The sequence below is a fragment of the Pimephales promelas genome, chromosome 1 (assembly GCF_988280905.1).
Source record: "Pimephales promelas chromosome 1, fPimPro1.hap1.1, whole genome shotgun sequence".
NCBI classification, from domain to species: Eukaryota; Metazoa; Chordata; class Actinopteri; order Cypriniformes; family Leuciscidae; genus Pimephales; species Pimephales promelas.
In genome coordinates this window covers 51,575,013-51,600,540 of record NC_142769.1, presented here as the reverse complement: position 1 = coordinate 51,600,540, position 25,528 = coordinate 51,575,013, and the positions used below count along the sequence as shown (strand labels likewise).

General features: G+C 36.5%; 1 protein-coding gene across 1 annotated transcript in view; it reads right to left on the bottom strand.

Annotated features, from left to right (window-relative positions):
• Window positions 1–670: 670 nt before the first annotated feature.
• Window positions 671–25,528, bottom strand: part of ndrg2 (NDRG family member 2) — a 49,951-nt gene continuing 25,093 nt past the window's right edge. Inside the window, exons 5-16 of the mRNA XM_039649398.2 lie at window positions 9,021–9,141; window positions 8,759–8,821; window positions 8,607–8,667; window positions 7,070–7,156; window positions 6,932–6,988; window positions 6,072–6,175; window positions 5,228–5,266; window positions 5,089–5,140; window positions 4,953–5,000; window positions 4,817–4,852; window positions 4,676–4,727; window positions 671–1,294 (exon numbers count right to left, since the gene is read on the bottom strand). Coding sequence (XP_039505332.1) covers window positions 1,131–1,294; window positions 4,676–4,727; window positions 4,817–4,852; window positions 4,953–5,000; window positions 5,089–5,140; window positions 5,228–5,266; window positions 6,072–6,175; window positions 6,932–6,988; window positions 7,070–7,156; window positions 8,607–8,667; window positions 8,759–8,821; window positions 9,021–9,141 — 884 coding nt within the window. The 3' untranslated portion in view covers window positions 671–1,130. The remainder of the gene's footprint in view (window positions 1,295–4,675; window positions 4,728–4,816; window positions 4,853–4,952; window positions 5,001–5,088; window positions 5,141–5,227; window positions 5,267–6,071; window positions 6,176–6,931; window positions 6,989–7,069; window positions 7,157–8,606; window positions 8,668–8,758; window positions 8,822–9,020; window positions 9,142–25,528) is intronic.

Genomic DNA, 25,528 nt, shown 5'->3' with positions numbered 1-25,528 from the left:
TTCGTGTTTGTGCTCTTACAGTGAACGGTTCATGGTTAGTCTTTCATCAAACTCGCTTCACCCTTGAAACAGCTTTTCTTTCCGACCGCCGTCCTCGCGTCTACAGACATGCTTCACCATCTAATAATTCCTCAGATAATCCCATCCTGCATTTATTCTCACTGAATTCCCCGTTTCAGTGAAAATAATCAGATTATAGAAGTAAAATATGGACGTGATTTCACATTGACTCCTGTGACTGTCATGTTTGTATTTCCTACTGACCGCACACACACTCTCTCACCAAAATTAAAGGAACGTAAAAAAACACTGATAGCACACGTCCGTCACAGAGACGTCTATTTGACGTGTGTGTGTTTACATCTGGAAGACATATTTTTTTAGAAATACGTCTATAGGACGTTTCCTGTCAGATGTCAAATAGACGTTTAGAAGATGTCTTTTAAGATGTAATATGTTAAACTGACATCTATCAGATGTTAACAGCAGATGAAGTGATCTTTAACGGACATCTTGCAGATGTACGTGTGCTATCTGGGACAAATAAACGTAGACTGACGTGGTCAAACTAATTCTGGCATGCAATTCAGAACAGGCAAAGACCCCAACGGCCCCAACCAAACAAACCAAAGTCAAATATAATTACAGTTTTTTTTCTTTCTCGTTTTTTACGTATATAGCTTTTTTTTTTCCGCAAAGGATCAAATGGAAGACATGAGCTGGCTGTCGACTACAGAGACGAGTCTTCGTTCGGCCTAAAACTGTCTCCGGAAACACTGTTCCTCTCCCACAGCAGCAGGATTGTGTAAGAGAGATAGAAAATAATACAAAATACAAAACCGAAAGAAAAAAGCACACACAAAAAAGTCGATAGACACACATCATGAGCTTATATACTCTTTTCTCTATTCTTTTGTTTAGAAATTTAACATGTATTTAAGAGAAACATCGTTGTTATTTTTTTTAAGTGACGCTTGTCGTTATTAATATTAATGTCGTATTAGAAGTATTACTATTGGTTAACACTACATTTGGGCTCACTAAAGGCCCACGCCTGACGGGAGCGAGAGAGTCGTCGTCCGTCGCTCGCCCACAGGACTCGCGCGCCTTATCTCCGGCTCCGGCGCCCCTCAGCACGACACCTCCATGGTCTGGGACGGGCTGGGCGGGAGCTGTCCCCCCTGGGAGCCCTGGGACAGCGTGCGGGATCGGGAGCGAGAGCCCTCCATGGAGTATGAGGAGGAGAGAGAGGTGGTGCGCGAGCGAGAGAGACGCGTCATGCAGGACGACGCCACTGGAGGAGAAGACAAGCAGACGTTAACACATTTTACCTGAAATAAAAATGATATTGATAGAAGACGTTCATGGTCTTTCTTTCACTTGTTTTGGGAATGTCACACTAATATAATCATTAATAATGATGAAATCCCGCAAGATTATTTTGGGACACTATCCTCCCAGAAAAAAGGTACAAAAGCTGTCACCACACGTTTTAATCCAAATTAAGTGATATCAAATGAAAAACGACTCAATTCGATTGAGTTTCATGAATATCAAATCAAATGAAATACGTTCCGTCTCATCAGATTTTATCTTGATAGATGTGTGGCTGGTGCGATAAACGCTGAAAGTCGAAATACAATCTTGAGAATAAATTCATTAAATATCGAGAATAAAGTCGTTGTGTTTCGAGAAAAAACTCGTTACATTTCGAGAAAAAAAGTCAAAATACAATCTTGAGAATAAACTCATTAAATATTGAGAATAAAGTGATTGTGTTTTGAGAAAAAACTCGTTATATTTTGAGAAAAAAAGTCGAAATACAATCTTGAGAATAAACTCATTAAATTTTGAGAATAAACTCATTGTGACTCAAAAATGAAATGCGTACGGTCTCATCGAATTTTATCTTGATCGATATACGGCTGATGCGATAAACGCTGATGGAAACGTTATTACGGCGTGGTCTAGAAAAAACTTTGTTTGCTTGAATGTTGTGCGATTCTACGGAAGAGGATTAGGGCCAACCAATAATAAAAAAATAAAACCATCTCAAGATTAAAGTCAATATAATGCGAGATTAAACTTTTTAAATTTCGAGAAAAAGTCGAAATAGAATCTAGAGTTTAAACTCATTAAATATCAAGAATGAAGTTGTGTTTCGAGAAAAAACTCGTTAAATTTCGAGGAAAAAAAGTCGAAATACAATCTTGAGAATAAACTCATTAAATTTTGAGAATAAAGTCATTGTGACTCAAAAATGAAATGCGTACGGTCTCATCGAATTTTATCTTGATCGATATACGGCTGGTGCGATAAACGCTGATGGAAACGTTATTATGGCGTGGTCTAGAAAAAACTTTGTTTGCTTGAATGTTGTGCGATTCTACGGAAGAGGATTAGGGCCAACCAATAATAAAAAAATAAAACCATCTCAAGATTAAAGTCAATATAATGCGAGATTAAACTTTTTAAATTTCGAGAAAAAAGTCGAAATAGAATCTAGAGTTTAAACTCATTAAATATCAAGAATGAAGTTGTGTTTCGAGAAAAAACTCGTTAAATTTCGAGGAAAAAAAGTCGAAATACAATCTTGAGAATAAATTCATTAAATATCGAGAATAAAGTCGTTGTGTTTCGAGAAAAAACTCGTTACATTTCGAGAAAAAAAGTCAAAATACAATCTTGAGAATAAACTCATTAAATATTGAGAATAAAGTGATTGTGTTTTGAGAAAAAACTCGTTAAATTTTGAGAAAAAAAGTCGAAATACAATCTTGAGAATAAACTCATTAAATTTTGAGAATAAAGTCATTGTGACTCAAAAATGAAATGCGTACGGTCTCATCGAATTTTATCTTGATCGATATACGGCTGATGCGATAAACGCTGATGGAAACGTTATTACGGCGCGGTCTAGGAATAAACTTTGTTTGCTTGAATGTTGTGCGATTCTACGGAAGAGGATTAGGGCCAAGCAACAATAAAAGAAAAATAAAATCATCTCGAGTTTAAAGTCATTATAATGCGAGATTAAACTCATGAAATTTCAAGAAAAAAGTCGAAATACAATCTTGAGAATAAACTCATTAAATATCGAGAATAAAGTCATTGAGTTTTGAGAAAAAAAATTGTTACATTTCGAGAAAAAAAGTCAAAAACAATCTTGAGTATAAACTCATTAAATTTCGAGAATAAAGTCGTCGTGTTTCGGGGAAAAAAACTCTTTAAATTTCGGGAATAAAGTCGTGTTTCGAGAAACTGTCTAAAAACCTTTTGTATTGCTGCCACACAAGCATTTTCGGTCCCCATGTCCGCGCGCAGCTCTCGGGACACGACTTTAATATCGAAATTGAATGAGTTAATTATCAAGATTGTATTTTTTTCTCGAAGACAACTTTTCTTTTCTTTTCAAGACACTTTTTTTTCCTCGAAATTTAACGAGTGTTTTTCTCAAGATTGTATTTCTACTTTTTTTTCTCGAAATTTAACGATTTTTTTTTCTCAAAACACAACTTTATTCTCGAAATTAAATGAGTTTATTCTCAAGATTGTATTTCTACTTTTTTTTCTCGAAATTTAACGAGTTTTTTTCTCGAAACACAACTTTATTCTCGAAATTAAATGAGTTTATTCTCAAGATTATATTTCGACTTTTTTTCTCGAAATTGAATGAGTTTATTCTCAAGATTGTATTTCAACTTTTTGTCACGGAATTTAACAAGTTTTTTCCTCGAAACACAACAACTTTATTCTCAAAATTGAATGAGTTTATTCTCAAGATTGTATTTCGACTTTTTTCTCAAAATTGACCAAGTTTTTTTCTGGAAACACAACTTTATTCTCGAAATTAAATGAGTTTATTTTCAAGATTGTATTTCTACTTTTTTTTCTCGAAATTTAACGAGTTTTTTTCTCAAAACACAACTTTATTCTCGAAATTTAATGAGTTTATTCTCAAGATTGTATTTCAACTTTTTTTTTCTCGAAATTTAATGAGTGTTTTTCTCGAAACACAACTTTATTCTCGAAATTAAATGAGTTTATTCTCAAGATTGTATTTCGACATTTTTTCCTCAAAATTTAACGAGTTTAATCTAGCCTTATAATGACTTTAATATCAATATTTAATGAGTTTATTATCAAGATTGTACTTAAACTTTTTTTCTCTAAATTTAACAAGTTTAATCTCGCATTATAATGACTTAAATCTCGAAATGGTTTTTATTTTTTTTATCAGTGCTTGGCCCTAATCCTCTTCCGTACGATTCAGTGTGAAAATGAATGGAAACACTTTTAAAATTCTCTGTATTGTTCTGACGGGCAGTGTATATTTTGACAATTTTGATTTGTATATTATACACAAACTTTGTGTATTATAAACATGATAACTTTGTATTTTTTTTTTTCATTTATAGAAAAAAAAGAGAAAAAAAGAATAGCAGCAGCAAACTTCAGAGAACGAACAGAAAAATAACTAAATAGTGTCACTGGAATTAATATTATTCATATTAATAATTTAATAATTAATAAAAAAGTTAATAATAATAATTATTATTATTATTATTATTATTTATTATTATAATAAATTAGTATTAATCTATTTCAAAACAGGTAGTGTAAATACTCAATTTCATCATTGTTTTGTGATATTTCTCTCTCTCGGGTCACTTACTGTATCCCATGCCTTGAATGAAGTACTTGAAGGCTTCTGTCAGTTTGCTGGGCTGTAAACACACACGTTTCATTTACAGTTTCCATCCGTTAAAAATTAATTACATTGATAAATAATCCATTTTAAATTGACGTGACGTACCTGAGTCAGTTGTGGCATCCCTCCGGCGTCAGCCATCTGGATAACAAACAAGTACATCATTTGTTGGACTGATTTTCTCATAAACAACATGAATATTTTGGCTCAAATTCTGCATAAAACTTGGTGCAGTGCAAACCTTGAGGAATGAGGTGGTCGTTGGGTCTAGTTTGCTGTTGCACTCCACCTAGTGGACACACACACACACACACACACACAGTGAGAGGAATCATGGGGATTTGTGTATGAACATGTTTATTTGAGTAAAGACTCACAGCAGCATCTTCATACGGAGCCTGATCACCGACCACCAGCATCACAGGACATCTGAACACACACACACACACACACGTGTCAAAAGAGGAGCAAACATAAGAGACAGATGCATTCTGGGTTTGCTTTCATCATTCTTACTTGAAAGTGTTGTTCCTCTCGATGCTCAGATCTCTGCGACTGTGAGAAGAGAAGCGCATCATTATAAAGTCATACTGCATGTAATATATTTACATTCTTGCTAAAGCACTTCTGGATGGATGCAATTGTATTTCGTTGCTTGTATTTGTGACATGCAATGACAATAAAGTTCTATTCTATTCTATTCTATTCTATTCTATTCTATTCTATTCTATTCTATTCTATTCTATTCTATTCTAAAGGCTGGCGGACTGTGTTTGTCCTTCATTGCGTTGGATAAATTACATAACTAACATTTTTTTTTTTTTTTTTTTGCATCACAAAAGTAACTTTTAATCCAAAATTAAACATGCGAGTACACTGAAATGAACACCCGGTAACGCTGTCCAATCACAGGCGAGTTACTTCCCTTACTTTGCCGGGGAAGTGTGTGTAAGTCAAAAATGCAAAGTTTGAATATCTATATAAATATAATCTTACTTGCACACACACATCACTACGCAACACATAACGGAGCGCTTGTTCATTTGCATTGTAGCAATAGTGGAGAAATATATTTCTATATAATACTAATGCGCTTTAGTGGTTTTAACCACTCAGGATGTGTTCATACACAAGATCCGTGACCCTTATTCATAATTCTGCATATCTATCCACTTTACATGTCACTGCATGATTTATTTATAGCAACATGAATGAGCAATGCAGACGATAGACTTGTGGTCTTCTGCAGATGTGTGGCTGACTTTGGTCGATTTATATTCGTGTTTTCAAGTGAAATGAAACATTAAGGTCCGTTTGATGAATGATTGAGTGGAATTATTTTGATATTGTGTGATTTTACCCCAGATAACTCTTCCAGAAGAGCTCGATGTTGATGGCGTTCGGCGCTTTAGCCATTCTCTCTCTGTGAGACTGAATCAGGTCTGTGTTTGCTGACAGCTCTTCCTGAAAACACACACACACACACACGTTTATAATGGATGATATAACTATGTTTTCCATCTCTTTCTTACGGACACATGATAGAAATCTAAATAAATATATGGGAGGAAGAGTGAAATGTTCCTGCGTTGTGTTCTCCTCCAAATGTTTGCCTTCCTCGAGAAACTTTAAATCTCAGGAGAACGTAAAAGAGTTTTAATATATGAGTTCTCCCGGTCCATCATTGTGTCCCTTCAGGGGATCCGTACATTCTCTCACATAATAAAGTCATCTATTTTTAAATCAATATTTTATACCCATACAGTGTTATTTTAGTATCATTATAGCTTTTATTCATATTTTATATTCCATATGTTTATGTTTTAGTATTTTTCTGTGTTTTTGTCATTTTTTGTTTATATATTTTTCACACATTTTTATTTAATTTTTGTTTTACTTATTTAAGAATATCAAGCTTTTAAATCATATTTCACTCAACATGTTTTTTTTTTTTTTTTTAAGCAACAAAAATACAATTTATCAATTTTTTATATTAAAAAAAAAAAATCCCCAGTTGGGTTTCTTGTGCAAAATTATTTTATATATCAGCAAGTAACTGACACAAACACACACACACCTCACACACATTCTCTCTCTCTCTCTCTCTCTCTCTCTCTCTCTCTCTCTCTCTCTCTCTCTCTCTCTCTCTCTCTCTCTCTCTATCTCTCTCTCTCTCTCTCTCTCTCTCTCGCTCACACACACACACACACACACACACACCTGACTGAAGAGGTGGGTCATGATTTGTTCTGTGAGGGAAGACGTCAGGTTGGAGAGCTGCAGGAGAAACACAAAGTCACGTTCAGATTCATATTTGCGGATATTAATATTCAGCGTGATCATGTTCAGCGGACAGACCTTGTGTGCGGCCCAGTCCATCCAGCCTCGTGCGTTTGTGTCCACGTTTACCAGCACCAGCCCTTCCACCGCCTCAGGATTACACAACTGTGACAACAGGAGACACACCAGTGAACGTCTACAGAGACATACGTAGTTCAAAGGCATTTTTCTGTTCAAAAACACGATCCCTTCCTTCGTGGCCGAAATATAAGACATCAGTGCATGTTTCCTTTGAAAATAAGGCAAAACTATAAAATGCATTGTGATGTAAGTTGATTGATTATTTTATGTTATAGTGTTTCGATTTTAGTATGTCTGCAAAGTGAAATAATCTTTAAAGTCTGTGTGTGTTTTGACCAGCAGAGGGCTTCATTCAGTCTTTGAGAGTTTGCTTGTGTCATATATGTTGTGTTTAACATATTAATGTTTAATGAGAAAGAATCGAAATTTGAATTTGAACTAGGGATGGACGATATATCGGCCAGCATATCGGTATCGGCCGATATATGTTCATTTTTAATGTTATCGTTATCGGCCTGGTAAGAAAATTTGGCCGGTATATTAAAGCCGATAAATAATGTATTATTCCCTTCAGCTGAGACACTTGTTGAGCACTGTTTATGTTTTTGAATTTCTTGAAATATGATTGAAATCTCTGGTTCGGGACAACATGTGCAACGCAAATCTGTCGTATCGGCTATACAACACTATAATGAGAACATCATTATAATTGTGCGCTTGGGACATGGATTTAATTGTGAGACTTTTGTTTTTGTAATCAGGCTCTCAAAATTAGAGAAAAGTTTATCGGCCGATATATATCGGTTATCGGCTTTCAAATATAAAGAATTATCGGTTATCGGTATCGGCCAAAATTTTCATATCGGTGCATCCCTAAACTGAACTTTAACTCAAAACATACCAGAAATGTGCCAAAACATTCACTACACAGTCAAACTGAACTGAACAGTGCTGAATACTGCAACCATTATTGACCAGAAATCAATAAAAAGGGAAAATTACAATAAACTACTGTATATGGAGACCTAAGATTAGTTTTCAACTGAAAACTATTGATAAAAACGTCCTGTACTGTATACTGTACCATGAAACTAATTCCCATAAATCATGATATTTGAACGATTCTCCAAGACACCATGGTGTTATTTTAATGTGTTTTTTGATATTGTCATGTTTCGTTTTGAGTTATTTTTCATGTTTATTTCCAATGAGTGTTTATGTGGAGTCAAGTCTTTGTTTTGATCACGCACACTTGGGTTCAGCAGCTTTTCTCCAGTGGATTCGTTATAGATATTCAATATTATATGTATTATCACCTTGATTAATGAAATGCAAAATTTAATTTGGTACTTTCCTGTTATCCGGACCCCACCATATCCCATTTGGTCTTAACCCCAGTGATGGGTAGGTTTAGGGTTGGGGTTAGGGGTGGGCCATCGTGGGGTCCGGATAACAGGAAAGTACCTTTAATTTCTGTATATTACCGGAAAAGCATAATATTTCACATAAAATAAATGAATCACGTGACACTCACGGTGAATCTGGACAGAATGTAAGCGCCGGCTCCGACTCCAACACCGATGATTGTGCGGAAACTAAAGCACAGAATCATGTTATGTATATGTCAAGTGTATTATGATTGTGACAAATGAAGATTTAAAGATGCGATGACTTGTTGTGACTCACTTGAAGAACTGCAGGACGGCGGGAAGCATCTCAGAGATCTGATCCATGGTTGGGTACTGGTATCTGTCAGAGAAAATACAAACGTTTCCAGGAATCTTAACACGTCTAACGCGAGACACGATGGCCTGAGGACACGTAAAGCTTTAAAATAGACGCTGAGTCACAGTCTGCATCATTAACACCTTCTGAGGAGCTGAAGATGGTTTGACAGGCGTCACACAACATGCAAGAACAATTCTCACACTTTATAAACATCACGTACCCAGCAGGATAAATGGCCGCGCCTTCCTCTTGTCCCGGAGCATCGACATGAACCACAGTGAAGTTCTTCACGATCTCCTGCATCTCCTCAAACTTAAACAGGGTGGAGAAGCAGCTCTTACCTGAGAGACAGAGAACAAAACACTCATTTACTAAAAAAATTTTTGACCTGACGTTAAAGTTAAAGTGACTTGACCCAAGGTTGAAGATAAAGTGTCTTGACCCAAGTTTAAAGATAAAGTGTCTTGACCCAAGGTTAAAGATAAAGTGTCTTGACCCAAGGTTAAAGTGTCTTGACGCAAGATGTTTTGACCGGAGGATAAAATGTCTTGACCTAAGGTGTTCTGACCCGAGGATAAAGTGACTTGACCCAAGGTTGAAATGTCTTGACCCGAGGTTAAAGTGTCTTGACCCAAGGTGTTTTGACCCAAGGGTAAAGTTTCTTGACCCGAAATGAACGTGTTTTGCCCCGTCGTCGTGAGCTTAAAGTGACTTGGCCTGAGGTTAAAATTATAGTGTCTTGACCCAAGGTGTTTTGACCGGAGGATAAAGTGACTTGACCCAAGGTTGAAATGTCTTGACCCGAGGTTAAAGTGTCTAGACCCAGGGTAACATGTCTAACGTGACCCGAGGTTAAAGTGTCTAGACCCGAAATGAACGTGTTTTGCCCCGTCGTCGTGAGGTTAAAGTGACATGGCCTGAGGTTAAAATTAAAGTGTCTTGACCCAAGGTGTTTTGACCCAAGGATAAAGCTACTTGACCCAAGGTTAAAGTGTCTTGACCCAAGGTGTTTTACCCGAGGATAAAGTGTCTTGACCCAAGGTGTTTTACCCGAGGATAAAGTGTCTTGACCCAAGGTTAAAGTGTCTTGACCCAAGGTGTTTTACCCGAGGATAAAGTGTCTTGACCCAAGGTTAAAGTGTCTTGACCCAAGTTGTTTTACCCGAGGATAAAGTGTCTTGACCCAAGGTTAAAGTGTCTTGACCCAAGATGTTTTGACCGGAGGATAAAATGTCTTGACCTAAGGTGTTCTGACCCGAGGATAAAGTGACTTGACCCAAGGTTGAAATGTCTTGACCCGAGGTTAAAGTGTCTTGACCCAAGGTGTTTTGACCCAAGGTTAAAGTTTCTTGACCCGAAATGAACCTGTTTTGCCCCGTCGTCGTGAGCTTAAAGTGACTTGGCCTGAGGTTAAAATTAAAGTGTCTTGACCCAAGGTGTTTTGACCGGAGCATAAAGTGACTTGACCCAAGGTTGAAATGTCTTGACCCGAGGTTAAAGTGTCTAGACCCAGGGTAACGTGTCTAACGTGACCCGAGGTTAAAGTGTCTAGACCCGAAATGAACGTGTTTTGCCCAGTCGTCGTGAGGTTAAAGTGACTTGGCCTGAGGTTAAAATTTAAGTGTCTTGACCCAAGGTGTTTTGACCCAAGGATAAAGCCACTTGACCCAAGGTTAAAGTCTCTTGACCCAATGTGTTTTACCCGAGGATAAAGTGTCTTGACCCAAGGTGTTTTACCCGAGGATAAAGTGTCTTGACCCAAGGTGTTTTACCCGAGGATAAAGTGTCTTGACCCAAGGTTAAAGTGTCTTGATCCAAGTTGTTTTACCCGAGGATAAAGTGTCTTGACCCAAGGTTAAAGTGTCTTGACCCAAGATGTTTTGACCGGAGGATAAAATGTCTTGACCTAAGGTGTTCTGACCCGAGGATAAAGTGACTTGACCCAAGGTTGAAATGTCTTGACCCGAGGTTAAAGTGTCTTGACCCAAGGTCTTTTGACCCAAGGTTAAAGTTTCTTGACCCGAAATGAACGTGTTTTGCCCCGTCGTCGTGAGCTTAAAGTGACTTGGCCTGAGGTTAAAATTAAAGTGTCTTGACCCAAGGTGTTTTGACCGGAGCATAAATTGACTTGACCCAAGGTTGAAATGTCTTGACCCGAGGTTAAAGTGTCTAGACCCAGGGTAACGTGTCTAACGTGACCAGAGGTTAAAGTGTCTAGACCCGAAATGAACGTGTTTTGCCCCGTCGTCGTGAGGTTAAAGTGACTTGGCCTGAGGTTAAAATTAAAGTGTCTTGACCCAAGGTGTTTTGACCCAAGGATAAAGCTACTTGACCCAAGGTTAAAGTGTCTTGACCCAAGGTGTTTTACCCGAGGATAAAGTGTCTTGACCCAAGGTGTTTTACCCGAGGATAAAGTGTCTTGACCCAAGGTGTTTTACCCGAGGATAAAGTGTCTTTACCCAAGGTGTTTTACCCGAGGATAAAGTGTCTTGACCCAAGGTGTTTTACCCGAGGATAAAGTGTCTTGACCCAAGGTTAAAGTGTCTTGACCCAAGGTGTTTTACCCGAGGATAAAGTGTCTTGACCCAAGGTTAAAGTGTCTTGACCCAAGTTGTTTTACCCGAGGATAAAGCTACTTGACCCAAGGTTAAAGTGTCTTGACCCAAAGTGTTTTACCCGAGGATAAAGTGTCTTGACCCAAAGTGTTTTACCCGAGGATAAAGTGTCTTGACCCAAGGTTAAAGTGTCTTGACCCAAGGTGTTTTACCCGAGGATAAAGTGTCTTGACCCAAGGTGTTTTACCCGAGGATAAAGTGTCTTGACCCAAGGTTAAAGTGTCTTGACCCAAGGTGTTTTACCCAAGGATAAAGTGTCTTGACCCAAGGTTAAAGTGTCTTGACCCAAGGTGTTTTACCCAAGGATAAAGTGTCTTGACCCAAGGTTAAAGTGTCTTGACCCAAGGTGTTTTACCCAAGGATAAAGTGTCTTGACCCAAGGTTAAAGTGTCTTGACCCAAGGTGTTTTACCCGAGGATAAAGTGTCTTGACCCAAGGTTAAAGTGTCTTGACCCAAGTTGTTTTACCCGAGGATAAAGCTACTTGACCCAAGGTTAAAGTGTCTTGACCCAAGGTGTTTTACCCGAGGATAAAGCTACTTGACCCAAGGTTAAAGTGTCTTGACCCAAAGTGTTTTACCCGAGGATAAAGCTACTTGACCCAAGGTTAAAGTGTCTTGACCCAAAGTGTTTTACCCGAGGATAAAGTGTCTTGACCCAAAGTGTTTTACCCGAGGATAAAGTGTCTTGACCCAAGGTTAAAGTGTCTTGACCCAAGGTGTTTTACCCGAGGATAAAGTGTCTTTACCCAAGGTGTTTTACCCGAGGATAAAGTGTCTTGACCCAAGGTGTTTTACCCGAGGATAAAGTGTCTTGACCCAAGGTTAAAGTGTCTTGACCCAAGGTGTTTTACCCGAGGATAAAGTGTCTTGACCCAAGGTTAAAGTGTCTTGACCCAAGTTGTTTTACCCGAGGATAAAGCTACTTGACCCAAGGTTAAAGTGTCTTGACCCAAAGTGTTTTACCCGAGGATAAAGTGTCTTGACCCAAAGTGTTTTACCCGAGGATAAAGTGTCTTGACCCAAGGTTAAAGTGTCTTGACCCAAGGTGTTTTACCCGAGGATAAAGTGTCTTGACCCAAGGTGTTTTACCCGAGGATAAAGTGTCTTGACCCAAGGTTAAAGTGTCTTGACCCAAGGTGTTTTACCCAAGGATAAAGTGTCTTGACCCAAGGTTAAAGTGTCTTGACCCAAGGTGTTTTACCCAAGGATAAAGTGTCTTGACCCAAGGTTAAAGTGTCTTGACCCAAGGTGTTTTACCCAAGGATAAAGTGTCTTGACCCAAGGTTAAAGTGTCTTGACCCAAGGTGTTTTACCCGAGGATAAAGTGTCTTGACCCAAGGTTAAAGTGTCTTGACCTAAGTTGTTTTACCCGAGGATAAAGCTACTTGACCCAAGGTTAAAGTGTCTTGACCCAAGGTGTTTTACCCGAGGATAAAGCTACTTGACCCAAGGTTAAAGTGTCTTGACCCAAAGTGTTTTACCCGAGGATAAAGCTACTTGACCCAAGGTTAAAGTGTCTTGACCCAAAGTGTTTTACCCGAGGATAAAGTGTCTTGACCCAAAGTGTTTTACCCGAGGATAAAGTGTCTTGACCCAAGGTTAAAGTGTCTTGACCCAAGGTGTTTTACCCGAGGATAAAGTGTATTGACCCAAGGTGTTTTGACCCGAGGATAAAGTGTCTTGACCTGAGGTTAAAGTGTCTAGACCCGAAATGAACGTGTTTTGCCCCGTTGTTAAAGTGTCTAGACCTGAGGTTAAAGTGACTTGACGTGAGGTTGAAGTTAAAGTGATTTGACCCGAGATTTAAGGCCTTATCAAGATCTGATGGTAAAATGGTAAATGGACTGCATTTATATAGTGCTTTCACAGGCCCAATGGCCTCCAAAGCGCTTTACATATTTGCCTCACATTCACCCATTCACACACCGACAGCGGTGTCAGCCATGCAAGGCACCATCCAGCTCGTCGGGAGCAGCCAGGGATAGGGGTCTCTCTCTCACACACACACACACACACAGCTGGGGTTAGGGGTCTCGCTCATGGACACCTCGACACTTGGTCAGGTGGAACCAGGGTTTGAACCACCAACCTTCTGGTTTGTAAACCGAACCTACACGAACCACTGAGACACTGCTGCCCCTAATGCCGGCCCTGATGAAGGACCTGCACCTGACCACGATGACACTGGTCTCTCCCCTGTGGAGGCCTCCCTTCATTTACCCTTCATGTGCATGTTCATTGGAATTTGTGTTTTTAGAGGTTTGCACAGAGAGAACTTTTTTTAGAAATTATCAAGGCTTGCATCTTGAACGTATTTCATGAGTTGGAGACACCAGACACTGTTGTGCGAGTGAATGGCCGAATCACATTTCTGTTAGAGCGGTGTCGTGTTAGCGGCCCATCAGTAAATAACTAATGATCTTTGCAACGGAAGTGAATCAATCAATACTAACTTAAGCTGGACAATAACTTTATTCTAGATCTGCTGTAAAGCCTAAACAATCGCTGTTACTGTAATCTCCTGTTATCACTGTAAAGCTGCTTTGAAACTATCCATACTATTAAAAGTGCTATGTAAATGAAGGTGACTGTACTTACAGTGTACTTACCTAGAAAGTACTGGCTAATATAAGGTAAGCACAAGGGTTGGTACTAGATATTACCCAGTAATTGTAGTTACTAAAATAAGTACATAGTATTTACATGGGTAACTGGATTGTAAAAGGAAGCGTTACCGACTTGACTTGTCAAACATTTCAAAAGAACTACATCTGAATTTTCAGGAAACTGACAAATATGTTTTGTTGACATTTTCATTCATTCATTAAAAAAAAAACTCTTTTAAACTGTTTTATTTGAACTCACAAAACTAATCTTACTTCTTGAGAACTGTCCACATGCAATAATAGAAACTTCTAGTGAGTTTATTTTGGTCCTCATGCACTTTAGCTGTGTTTGTCTATAGTTAAAAACACTCATCAAGTGTTAACCACATGCACTGAGTGTGAAGAGCTCATTGTTCAGTGTGATGTGCACAGATGCCTTTAACCATATTAACAGATGCAGATGAAACACTCGTATTGAAAAAAAAAAAATGTTTGCAATGCATTTCCAAGGAACAGGTTGCTTTTTCACACCTGCCTCTAATAAATATCAGTCCAGTGATGATCTGGTCTCAGACACGACTCTTTCAGCTCAGACTCTACCAGACTCTTCATTAGCACAAGCTCAAGGTAAACCTGCAACCTACTCAAGCGACTGACACTTTTAAAGCAATATGATTTAAACAAAAATTTGAATATGAAATGCTGTCTAATGTGTACATATACTGTAGATGGATGAAGTCTTGTTCAGTGCAACACATGTAAAGCAGATAATAATTTTATGAAAATGAAGTGAAGTCTCTGTGTTGCCAGATCCACCTAATGGAAAGGTGCGGTAATCTCCTGGACCTGTTTTTCTGATTTAATGTGACAATTTAGGAAGTTATTAAAGTGGAAAGTTGCATGTTAGGGTTAGTGATATATTAATCTTATTTCCAAAACAGAAGCTTTGAACTAATTTCAGTTTATTATTATTATTATTTTGTTTTATGTTGCTTGTTTTTCGTAGCAATATCTGGCAACATTTTAATGTCGGTGTTAATAAAAAAAAAAAAAAAGCTTATAGACAAACTGCAATTGCATAAAAAATTTTCATATTGTAAAAAAATCATCATCAATACAATAATTAAAGCAGTGTTTCTCAACTAGAAATCTATTCAGCCAGCATATTTGTGTTGGATCTGTGTGAATTACAGAAATATAACACTTTAGACCTACTTTTACTCTATATTTCTTTTGCACAAAACTCTACAGAAAGTGCCATTTAATGGTTTATTAAAAAAAAAAAAAAAAAAAAAAATCCTGAGGAAGCATATCCCCGGACCCCCCTTGAAAGACTACCCCACACATAATTAAATCCAAATTTAACCCCTATATATATATATATATATATATATAAAACAACCTAACAACCTATCCTATCCTGCTCTTTTCTCTAGTTTTCAGGATGAGACCAGCTCTTCTCTCACTCCTCTTCATTCTGGCTCTCAGTGATGGAGCGGACTGCCAGAACAATGGCCGAAACGCAGAGTTCAAGCGAAAACACATTCTCCCGGCTGGGTTTCAAACTGATGATAAAACTGCTTGGCTGAATTACCTAGTGGACAATAATCTCTGCGGAAGGACTCCAAAGCAATCCTTCATTAATGACAGCGTAAAAAATATAACACAAATCTGCACTGGCTCTGGCAAGATTACAAAGGACAACTATTACAAAAGTAATAATCTCTTCCAAGTGTACGTGATAGAAAGCAAAAACACAGAGACGTTTGTTAGGGAGTGTATCATTGAGAAATGTAGTACAGCGAGATATTACGTAATTGTTGAATGTGTGAACAATCTACCAGTGCACTATCACACTGAACATATTGAAAAGGGCAAGAAACCATATCCTTGCTATTATACCGCATAATGAGATTGCATGACATTTTGATTTTAAAACATGAATCAAAACGCCGCATGCATGTTTAAAGCTTTCTCTGCAGAGCACAGTTTGATTTTATAAAATAAACTGATCAAATGTATAGCTTGGATGAATGAAATGTAAGTCACTTATAATAAAAGCATCTGCAAAATTCATTAATGCATCTGTGAAATCATTTTAAATATGTGCGAGGTAATTATTTTCTGGGTAAGGGACTTGTATGAATTGTACTATATAAATTAACTTTGGCAGGTTTTGAAAACTTGAACCGTTGGACCACTTGCAGTTATAATTACATCAGACTTCAGAAAGTAATGCTATTTTTAATAAAGATTTGTATTTAATTTATATATATATATATATATATATATATATATATATTTGTCATTGTTTGTGTTAAACAACGTGGATTACTAACAATAAGTGATATTGGGTTTCAAACAGGTAATGAAACTGCTTCATCATCTGAGAGACGACCCAACGCCGGCAATATGTTATGCCCTAAATTCATGCATGATTAAAGGGACACCAGGCAGGAATGCTGTTTTTGTCAAACAGCGACCCCTAGAGTAACTGTGGAGTACTTGTTTTTAGCGTTATACGTCGTAAATACCACTCAAGGAGGGCGTGACGTCTTACATAGTATACAATAGTACATTGTGTTTAATTTGTCGTTTAATGAGATCTAATATATGTTGTTTGTGGTGAGAATTTTGGATTAGTTCACTTTTGAAAAAAACTTTTGCTGATAATTTACTCACCCCCATGTCATACAAGATGTCCATGTCTTTCTTTCCTCAGTCGAAAAGAAATTAAGGTTTTTGATGAAAACATTCCAGGATTTTTCTCCATATAATGGACTTCAATGGGAACCAGACGGTCCAAGGTCCAACAGACAGTTAAAGCCACAGCGTGGAACTCTTCAACCTTTATAATATATTACCAAAACCCATTGAGATGGTAGATCGACTTACAATAGGTTGAATGACGCGTCTGCCGTCTCCTGAAGGTGTCTGTATCGCTTTTACTTGCACTTTGTAACTTCGAGTTTCGGGTAGGAACCCGAGCACAAAAAGAACTACAAAATTCGACCGCTTTACGGCATACGTCACTTCCCCCACCACCCACAACTTCCTCAGAATCTAACGCTAGTGCTCAACTCGCGTTTGATTGCCGTCCGTATGTTTTCGTCATGCCGAACAACAGCTACAAGGAAGAAGGCAACGGTTTTATCAGAGGAAACTAAAAAAGAAATGGGGAGAGTGACCAATTAAAAGCCAGGACGAGGATTAACATATTGGTCCAGCTTTCGCTTCACTCGCTGGCGTGAGCTAACGGAGGAGGAAGAGTGCTCGACCGATGCGGACGCTTGCCTGCACAAAAATGCCGTTTCTAAGGTAACCCAGATAAATTCATATAAGCAGTGTAGTATTTTCTAGTATTCCGCCACAGCCGATGGTGCTATGAGTGCAATAAAATGCCCACAGCCCAGTGTTCATTTATACACACGAACACAGCCCGCGTCAGTGCAGGTTGCAGTCCGCGTCAGTCCGCGCTGTCCCGCGCCCACATTCACTCACAGACATGATAATCCCCACGGGGATCACCGCTCGCTCTCTCTCAGCCGACTGCTATAAGGGAATCAAGCGCAGCAAGGTTGCCCGGCCCGCTTCATACATTGCAAGCACCATAGACAGTAAAAGCACAAGCACACACAATCTAAAGACACGGGAGGCTGACCGGTTGACTGTTTGTTGACTTTAATTTGCGACAGTGCTGCGCAGCTTGTGGCCTCTAGGGACGTTGGACGTGAAAATTAAATGTCGAGCACCATCTAGTGGCCAAAAAGTTCCGCAGTGTGGCTTTAATAACAGTTTCAGATGCAGCTTCAAATGTCTTTAAACGACACCAGACGATGAATAAGGGTCTTATCATGCGAAGCGATCGCTTATTTCAAAGCTTATTCCAAAAATGTAACTTTTCTAAGGACAAATGCTAGCCTTGCTCTATTCTGTGAGGCGCGTTTGTAACGTCACGTAATAAGTAATTACGTTCAAAAGGTCACGGGCGACATAGCCGGAAGTAGAGAATCAGTGTTTACAAGTTGAACGCATAGGTTGAACGTGAAAACTAACTCAAACGCCGTTTACAAAAAAAGGAATTAAAAGGTAAAACAACGATGTCGGACGATTTTGATTCTGTACTTCCGGCTACGTCGCCCGTGACCTTTTGAACGTAATTACGTATTACGTGACGTTACAAACGCGCCTCACAGAATAGAGCAAGGCTAGCATTTGTCATATTTATGCGTATGCTTTTATCCACAGTGACTTTCATTGCACTTTTACATTCCTGCTTTGAATCAAACTCATGATCTAAGCATTGCACTAGGTGGCTGTTACACAAGTGCCAACGCTCTACTGTTTGAGCTACAGCATTAGACCTTTGTATGTGCCAATTACCACCTTCTGCTTGAGACAATCAAATGCAGTTTTTGGAAAACTATCTTAAATAATTATAAATAATCTGTATTCATATGTATTAATCATGTTGATAACAACAATGTTGATATTTGTAAATAAAAAAAAAACATTACATATTAATCATGTCAATTTCCTGCACCTGTAATAGACGTCCAAATGAGGTCCAAAAAAATTACCCAGTTCAACGGTCAAATGTTGAACGTCAACATGACGTCCAAATTGGGTCATGGTTGGACGTCCAAATAGTGGACCTAGTTTGGACGTCAAATAGATGTCCAGAATTGGTCATGGACCAACGGACCCAATATAGACATGAACTGCACGTCTATCCGACGTCCAGTGTTTAGTGGGAAGCCCTTTCTGTAAGGCCTTAATTGACTAAAACTAGACTTTTTTCAGTTAAAAGACTACCCTCACAAAAAAATTAATTTATTTAGCTGTGCTTTTAGTATACTTCTTTTAAACTCAAATTAATAAAGTATACTTTTCTAATTAAACTTCACCAGGTTTGAATGATCAGGCACTGAAGGCTACATTGCAGGAAATGCTGACGTCAAACACACTAACATTTGCATGAGAAGAAACCTTGTTAAAACAGTTTCACACATCTTTATTCTCTCACAGCACAGAACACTGAAGAACTGAGACTCGTTGAGACTATATCAACATCTAAACAGGTAAAATGACACCATTTCATAAAAAAAATAAAAAGCGTTTCAATATACTCAGATGTTTTATGATATTTGCTGTAAATGTGTATGGTTTGTAAATATTGCACATCATTTTTATGTTTAGTAGCCAAATACCATTGAGCTGAAAAACTATTTCTGCTATAACTTTTAAACCGAATCGACTAGAGACCAAATCTTAAAACTTATCTGATTGTTGACAAAAGTCATTATCAAATTAAAGTTAAAATGATAAAATTAGCTAATTATAGTTACAGTGAATTGAGACACTTGACACTTAACAAACTGATGGCATCAAATAAATAAATGTACAGTATTTGTACAAACCATGGTCAAAAACATATCAATGTAATATAATATTATATATGGACACTTTAAACTGATTAAACCGATGAACAAAGTTTGTCGAAACTTCAACAAAGCTGGTTCAGATTATCACCGTTTGCTTGTAACATGTTATTGAGTTTGGTTCATCTCCACGAAGCATTGAGAAAATAGCATTTACATTTTTTAGTAAAGGTGCTGCATATCAATACATTGTCGAAATAGTTCATTAGCTTGCGTTCATTATCGTTTTCTGAATCTGTGTTTCTCTTCTGTGTCCAGGATGAGATCGGCGCTTCTCCTCGTGCTCTTTCTCACGCTCAGTGATGGATCGAGTAACGTCAGCGTCAGCGATGCTGAACCGGACGTGTTTTCGAACCCTTTTTCTAACCGGGTAGGCCTACAACCCTGCGAGATATCTCGCGATAACAACGGATACAACAGGTTTAGACACAGGCATGTGCTCTCGCGTAGTTTCGACACCAGACGGGCACAAGAGTGGGAAAATTACCTAATGAGAAAGAATCTGTGTGGCAGAGAACTTGTGCAATCCTTCCTCCCTAAAAGCGACAGCAATAGCGTTGTGAGAATCTGCAACGGACGAGGCAACAGAGACACGGGAAACCAGTGCATCAGTAGGAGAAAGTTCAAGGTGTACATTGTTCGAAGTGCTCTCAGAGATGGACACTGTGTAGTTCGGTCTCCAGTCGAGTCTGTGGAGCGTTATGTGACTGTGTCGTGTGAGGTCCTTCAAAACCAATGTTTGCCTGTTCACTACGTGAGACAAACCAGATTTAGACCATCCCCACCCGGCCGGACCTGCACACCTCGGACAGTTTAGCAGATGTTAAGGCACGTGCGCTTCAATGTACACTGTAAAAAAATATTGATGGTTTAACTTAAAAAAGTAAGTGACCTGGTTGCCTTAAAATTTTAAGTTGATTAAACTGGAAAAAGTGAGTTAATACAATGAAGGAGATTAATTTAACCATCAGAAACTCAAAATAATATGTTATCTCAACTAAATAAATTATTTAAGTTGATTTGACAAAAGAAAAAATGTTGTGATTACTACACTGTAAAAAATATTGTTGGTTTAACTTAAAAAAGTAAGTAACCTAGTTGCCTTAAAATTTTAAGTTGATTGAACTGGAAAAAGTGAGTTAATACAATGAAGTAGATTAATTTAATCATCAGAAACTCAAAATAATAAGTTATCTCAACTAAATAAATTATTATAAAGTTGATTTGACAAAAGAAAATAAGTTGTGATAACAAATCTTGAAAATATTTTTTACAGTGTATGTCGGATTTATTTTCTTATTTAGAAACTGCTAGTAAATGTCACAAATAATCACAAAGAAATGGCAATTAAATATGAAATTTGGATATTGAAAGAGTGAAATAGTATTTTCATGTAAAATGTAATTTGTTATCACAACATTTTTTTCTTTTGTCAAATCAACTTAAATAATTTATTAAGTTGAGATGACTTATTATTTTGAGTTTCTGATGACTTCATTGTATTAACTCAATTTTTCCAGTTCAATCAGCTTAAAATTTTAAGGCAACAAGGTTAATTACTTTTTTAAGTTAAAACAACAATATTTTTTACAGTGTCCATGATGTTTGCCAAAAGCAGCATAATCTGTAATAATCGAATGCAAACATTTACTTCTTTACTTCATCTAACAGTTTCAGTGAGACTTAGTTTACGACTGAAAATGTGGGAAATGCAAATATTATGTAATTGTTAATTGTGACAAACAATCTAGAAGAGCTGAATAAGGCTTGAAATGCTTTGGCGTTGCTAATATGCTTAATACATGTTTAAATGCTAAATGCATGTTTAGCATCTCATAAAGCTTTCTTTTTATAGTTCGGTATTATAAAACGAACTCGCTGAATGTATGGCTTGAAGGCAATGCAAGCCGCTGTTTTGAATAAAAGCATCTGGCATCTCAGTTCTTTTGTCAAATTATTGTGAAAACCTTTAATATGGTGTACAAATATGCCAAAGACTTTTAAATCAGGATCTGTTCTAACATTTGAATCATTCGCATTTTTAATGCAAGGACAGAATCTCAGAAGATGCAGAAACTGCTAGTAAATTGTGCTTGATGGCAAGAAACGCATTTGCAGGGCATAAAAATACAATAAAAACCTTTTTTCCAGCCAATAAATATCCAGAGACGCTCAGACTCAACGGGACTCTTTCATTTATACCAGCTCAAGAAACACTAAGCTGAATATAAATACAGAACAAATGTAAATCACACTGTTTAGATATCAGAATATGTTATGTTTAATTATATAGAGTTTAGACTTCACTCTCAGAAAAAAGGTACAAAAGCTGTCACTGGGGCTGTACCTTTTCAAAAGGTACACTTTTGTACACAAAGGCTGCGTATTGGTACCTTAGTGGTACATATTAGCACCTAAAATTACATATTAGAATCTAAAATGTACATATTAACACCTAAAATGTACATGTTAGAACCTAAAATGTACATATTAGCACCTAAAATGTACATATAAGGACCTAAAATGTACATATTAAGACCTAAAATGGACATATTAGCTCCTGAAATGTACATATTAACACTTAAAATGTACTTATTAGCACCTAAAATGTACATATTACGACCTAAAATGGACATTAGCTCCCGAAATGTACATATTAACACTTAAATGTACTTATTAGCACCTAAAATGTACATATTAGCACCTAAAACGTACATATTAGCACCTAAAATGTACATGTAAGGACCTAAAATGTACATATTACGACCTACAATGGACATATTAGCTCCCGAAATGTACATATTAACACTTAAAATGTACATATTAGCACCTAAAATGTACATATTACGACCTAAAATGGACATATTAGCTCCCGAAATGTACATATTAACACTTAAAATGTACTTATTAGCACCTAAAATGTACATATTACGACCTAAAATGGACATATTAGCACCTAAAATGTACATATTAACACTTAAAATGTACATATTAAGACCTAAAACAGACATATTAGCTCCCGAAATGTACATATTAACACTTAAAATGTACTTATTAGCACCTAAAATGTACATATTACGACCTAAAATGGACATATTAGCACCTAAAATGTACATATTAACACTTAAAATGTACTTATTAGCACCTAAATTGTACATATTAACACCTAAAATGGACAAAAGTTTACCTTTCAAAAAGCTTTTGTACCTTTTTTTTTTCTGAGAGTGTTTCATTAAGTTGATTACCTTCAGAACTATTTCAGTTCTCTGTGCAAAACTAAGCGTTTTTAAAGACTATCCCTGTCAGTGATCTATAATATGCATACAATGCTTAAGATGATTCCCTCGGATGATTTTGAACAGATTACCTAACAAAAATGTGTCTTTGCAAAAAAAAAAAAAAAAGGGGTGTATTTTTACACCTCCCTTTTTTCAGCCCAATAAATACGAGTTGAGTGACGCTCTCAGACCTTCGGCTCAGACTCGTCGAGACTCTCTCGTTTGCACAAGCTCAAGAACGCCACAAAGGTAAATCCTCTTCAATATTTACAGAACAGACACTGAATGATCCGCTTTCATTAATCATATTATCTTAATCTCTCCTCTTAACTTCTTCACATTACGTAAATCTTTAATCAAAGCTAGTTTAGTAATATACAACATGTATCTTTCATTTGACTCAATCAGAATAGAGGTTTGAATAATGTTTCACTACACTGTAAAAAAATATTGATGGTTTAACTTAAAAACAAGTAAGTAACCTGGTTGCCTTAAAATTTTAAGTTGAATTTAACTGGAAAAAGTGAGTTAATACAACGAAGGTGATTAATTTAATCATCAGAAACTCAAAATAATAAGTTATCTGAACTAAATAAATGATTTAAGTTGATTTGACAAAAGAAAAAAAAATATTTTTTTTACAGTGTACTGTTCAAAATGTATGAATTTTCTTTTAAAAGTCCATCAATGATGCATTAAATTGATCAAAAATGACAGTAAATACTGTAAATGAATAAATGCTGTTGTAAATTTTCTACAAAACGTCTCGCCTACGTTGAACGTGAGCGACTGATGGGGAACTATTAACAAGTGCAACTGTTTTCAACACTAATGATAATCTCATAAATGTTTCTTGAGCATCAGATCCTCATATTAGAGTGATTTCTGTAGGATCATGTGGCACTGAAGACTGGACTAATGATGAAGAAAATACAGCTTTGATCACAGGAATAAATTACAATTAAATATATATTCACATAGAAAACAGCTGTTTTAAATTCTAATATTGTTTTCACTTTTTTTACTGTATGTTTGATCATTTAAATGCAGACTTGGCTTATTTTAAGAAGCACTTTCTGACCTCAAACGTTCTGACACTGGTGTCCGTTATATTGCAGTAAATGCTGATGTCAAAAACAAGAGAAGAAAAACTGTGAAAACGGTTTGACAGCACAAAATACCCAGCGAGGGAAGAGAGACTCGCTCAACAGTCGAGGGTTGCTGAACCGTAAACTATGGGAATGTTCAATTCAGAAAGTTTAATAAATCTGAAGTAGGACATAAATTCTATTGAAAATGTACTTTTTACAGTTTTAATCGGATATTTAACTTGAGGAAAAAATCTACTCTGTTTTTCTGAATTAACAAGTTAATTATCTCAGAATTATGAGATACATTTTTCTTGAAAAACATTTTTTAATGAACTATTGAGTCATTCATAATTCTGAGATAATTAAGTGATTAATTGAGAAAAACAGAACAAAAACTTTTATACATGAAAAATTATCTCATAATTCTGAGATAATAAACTCGTTAATTCAGAAAAAAACAGAGTAGATTATTTTTCCTCAAGTCAATGTAATACACATCCGTATGATCTGGTAAAGAAAAAAAAATATTTTAATATTACTTTGAAACTTGAACAAGTCTGTCTAATCTTCAACTAAACTGCCTCAGATTATACTTTAAAAAGTTATTCATTTATTTTGCAATGCAAAAATGAATTGCGATTAATCGCATTCCAAAATAAAAGTCTGTGTTTACATAATATATTTGTGTGTGCTGTATATAATTATTTTGTATATATAAATACCTATGCAAGCACGTATATACTTAAGAATTATTTGTGCTTAAATTCTGTATATATATATAAATACAAAATCTATATTATATAAATATAAATATTTTATATATGAATAACACATTTTCTTAACCCTTATGCTGCATTAGGGACATTTTTGGTCTTTTGCAGTTTAATTTCTTTGACCATTTTGGCTGTTTTAATGCAAATGGTATGAAATTTGGCAAAATTGTGACTTTTTGGATACATGTAAAAAATGTGATCCCATTTTGCAAAATATGTATAACACACACTGTGTAGATCAAATAGTAACACTCAGCACCATAAAGACCAAAAATGGCCCATTGAAACCCATTAAAACGTTGTTTAAATCTGAGGCTGTCAGTAATACATGAAACATGATTTTTGCACAAACATCCTTTCATTTTGAAGCAAAAGCATTATATTTGCATTATATAGTGTATTCCACCAGATGACGTCACTACATATTTATTCCCTATGGGTGGAAATGCACCTTATTTTAGGCAATAGGCAATGTTTAATAGGTGGCCATTTTTGGTCTCTAACGCGCTAAGTGGGATTTTTTGCAAAGTGGGACTGTGATAATCCAAATCTAAAGTTTTCTCTTTGCATTTAGTTTATTGAAAATAATTGAATTTTTGTGTTTTTTCCTCTTATACAAATCGATGGTTTCGCAAACAAAACTGGTAATTAAAGGGTTAAAATCCTGAAATTGAATACATTTTTGGTAGTTATGATGAGGACTGATGCTGGTTAAAAGATTTAACTTGGTAAAAGTGGAAAATAATAATAATATATAATATTTTAGGCAATGTTTAATATGTGGCCATTTTTGGTCCTTAATGCACTCAACGGTGTTAAAAATCTAATGCAGCACAAGGGTTAAATATATACATGCATGTGTGTGTATTTATATATACAAATTAATTATATACAGCACACACAAATATATTACAGTATGTAAA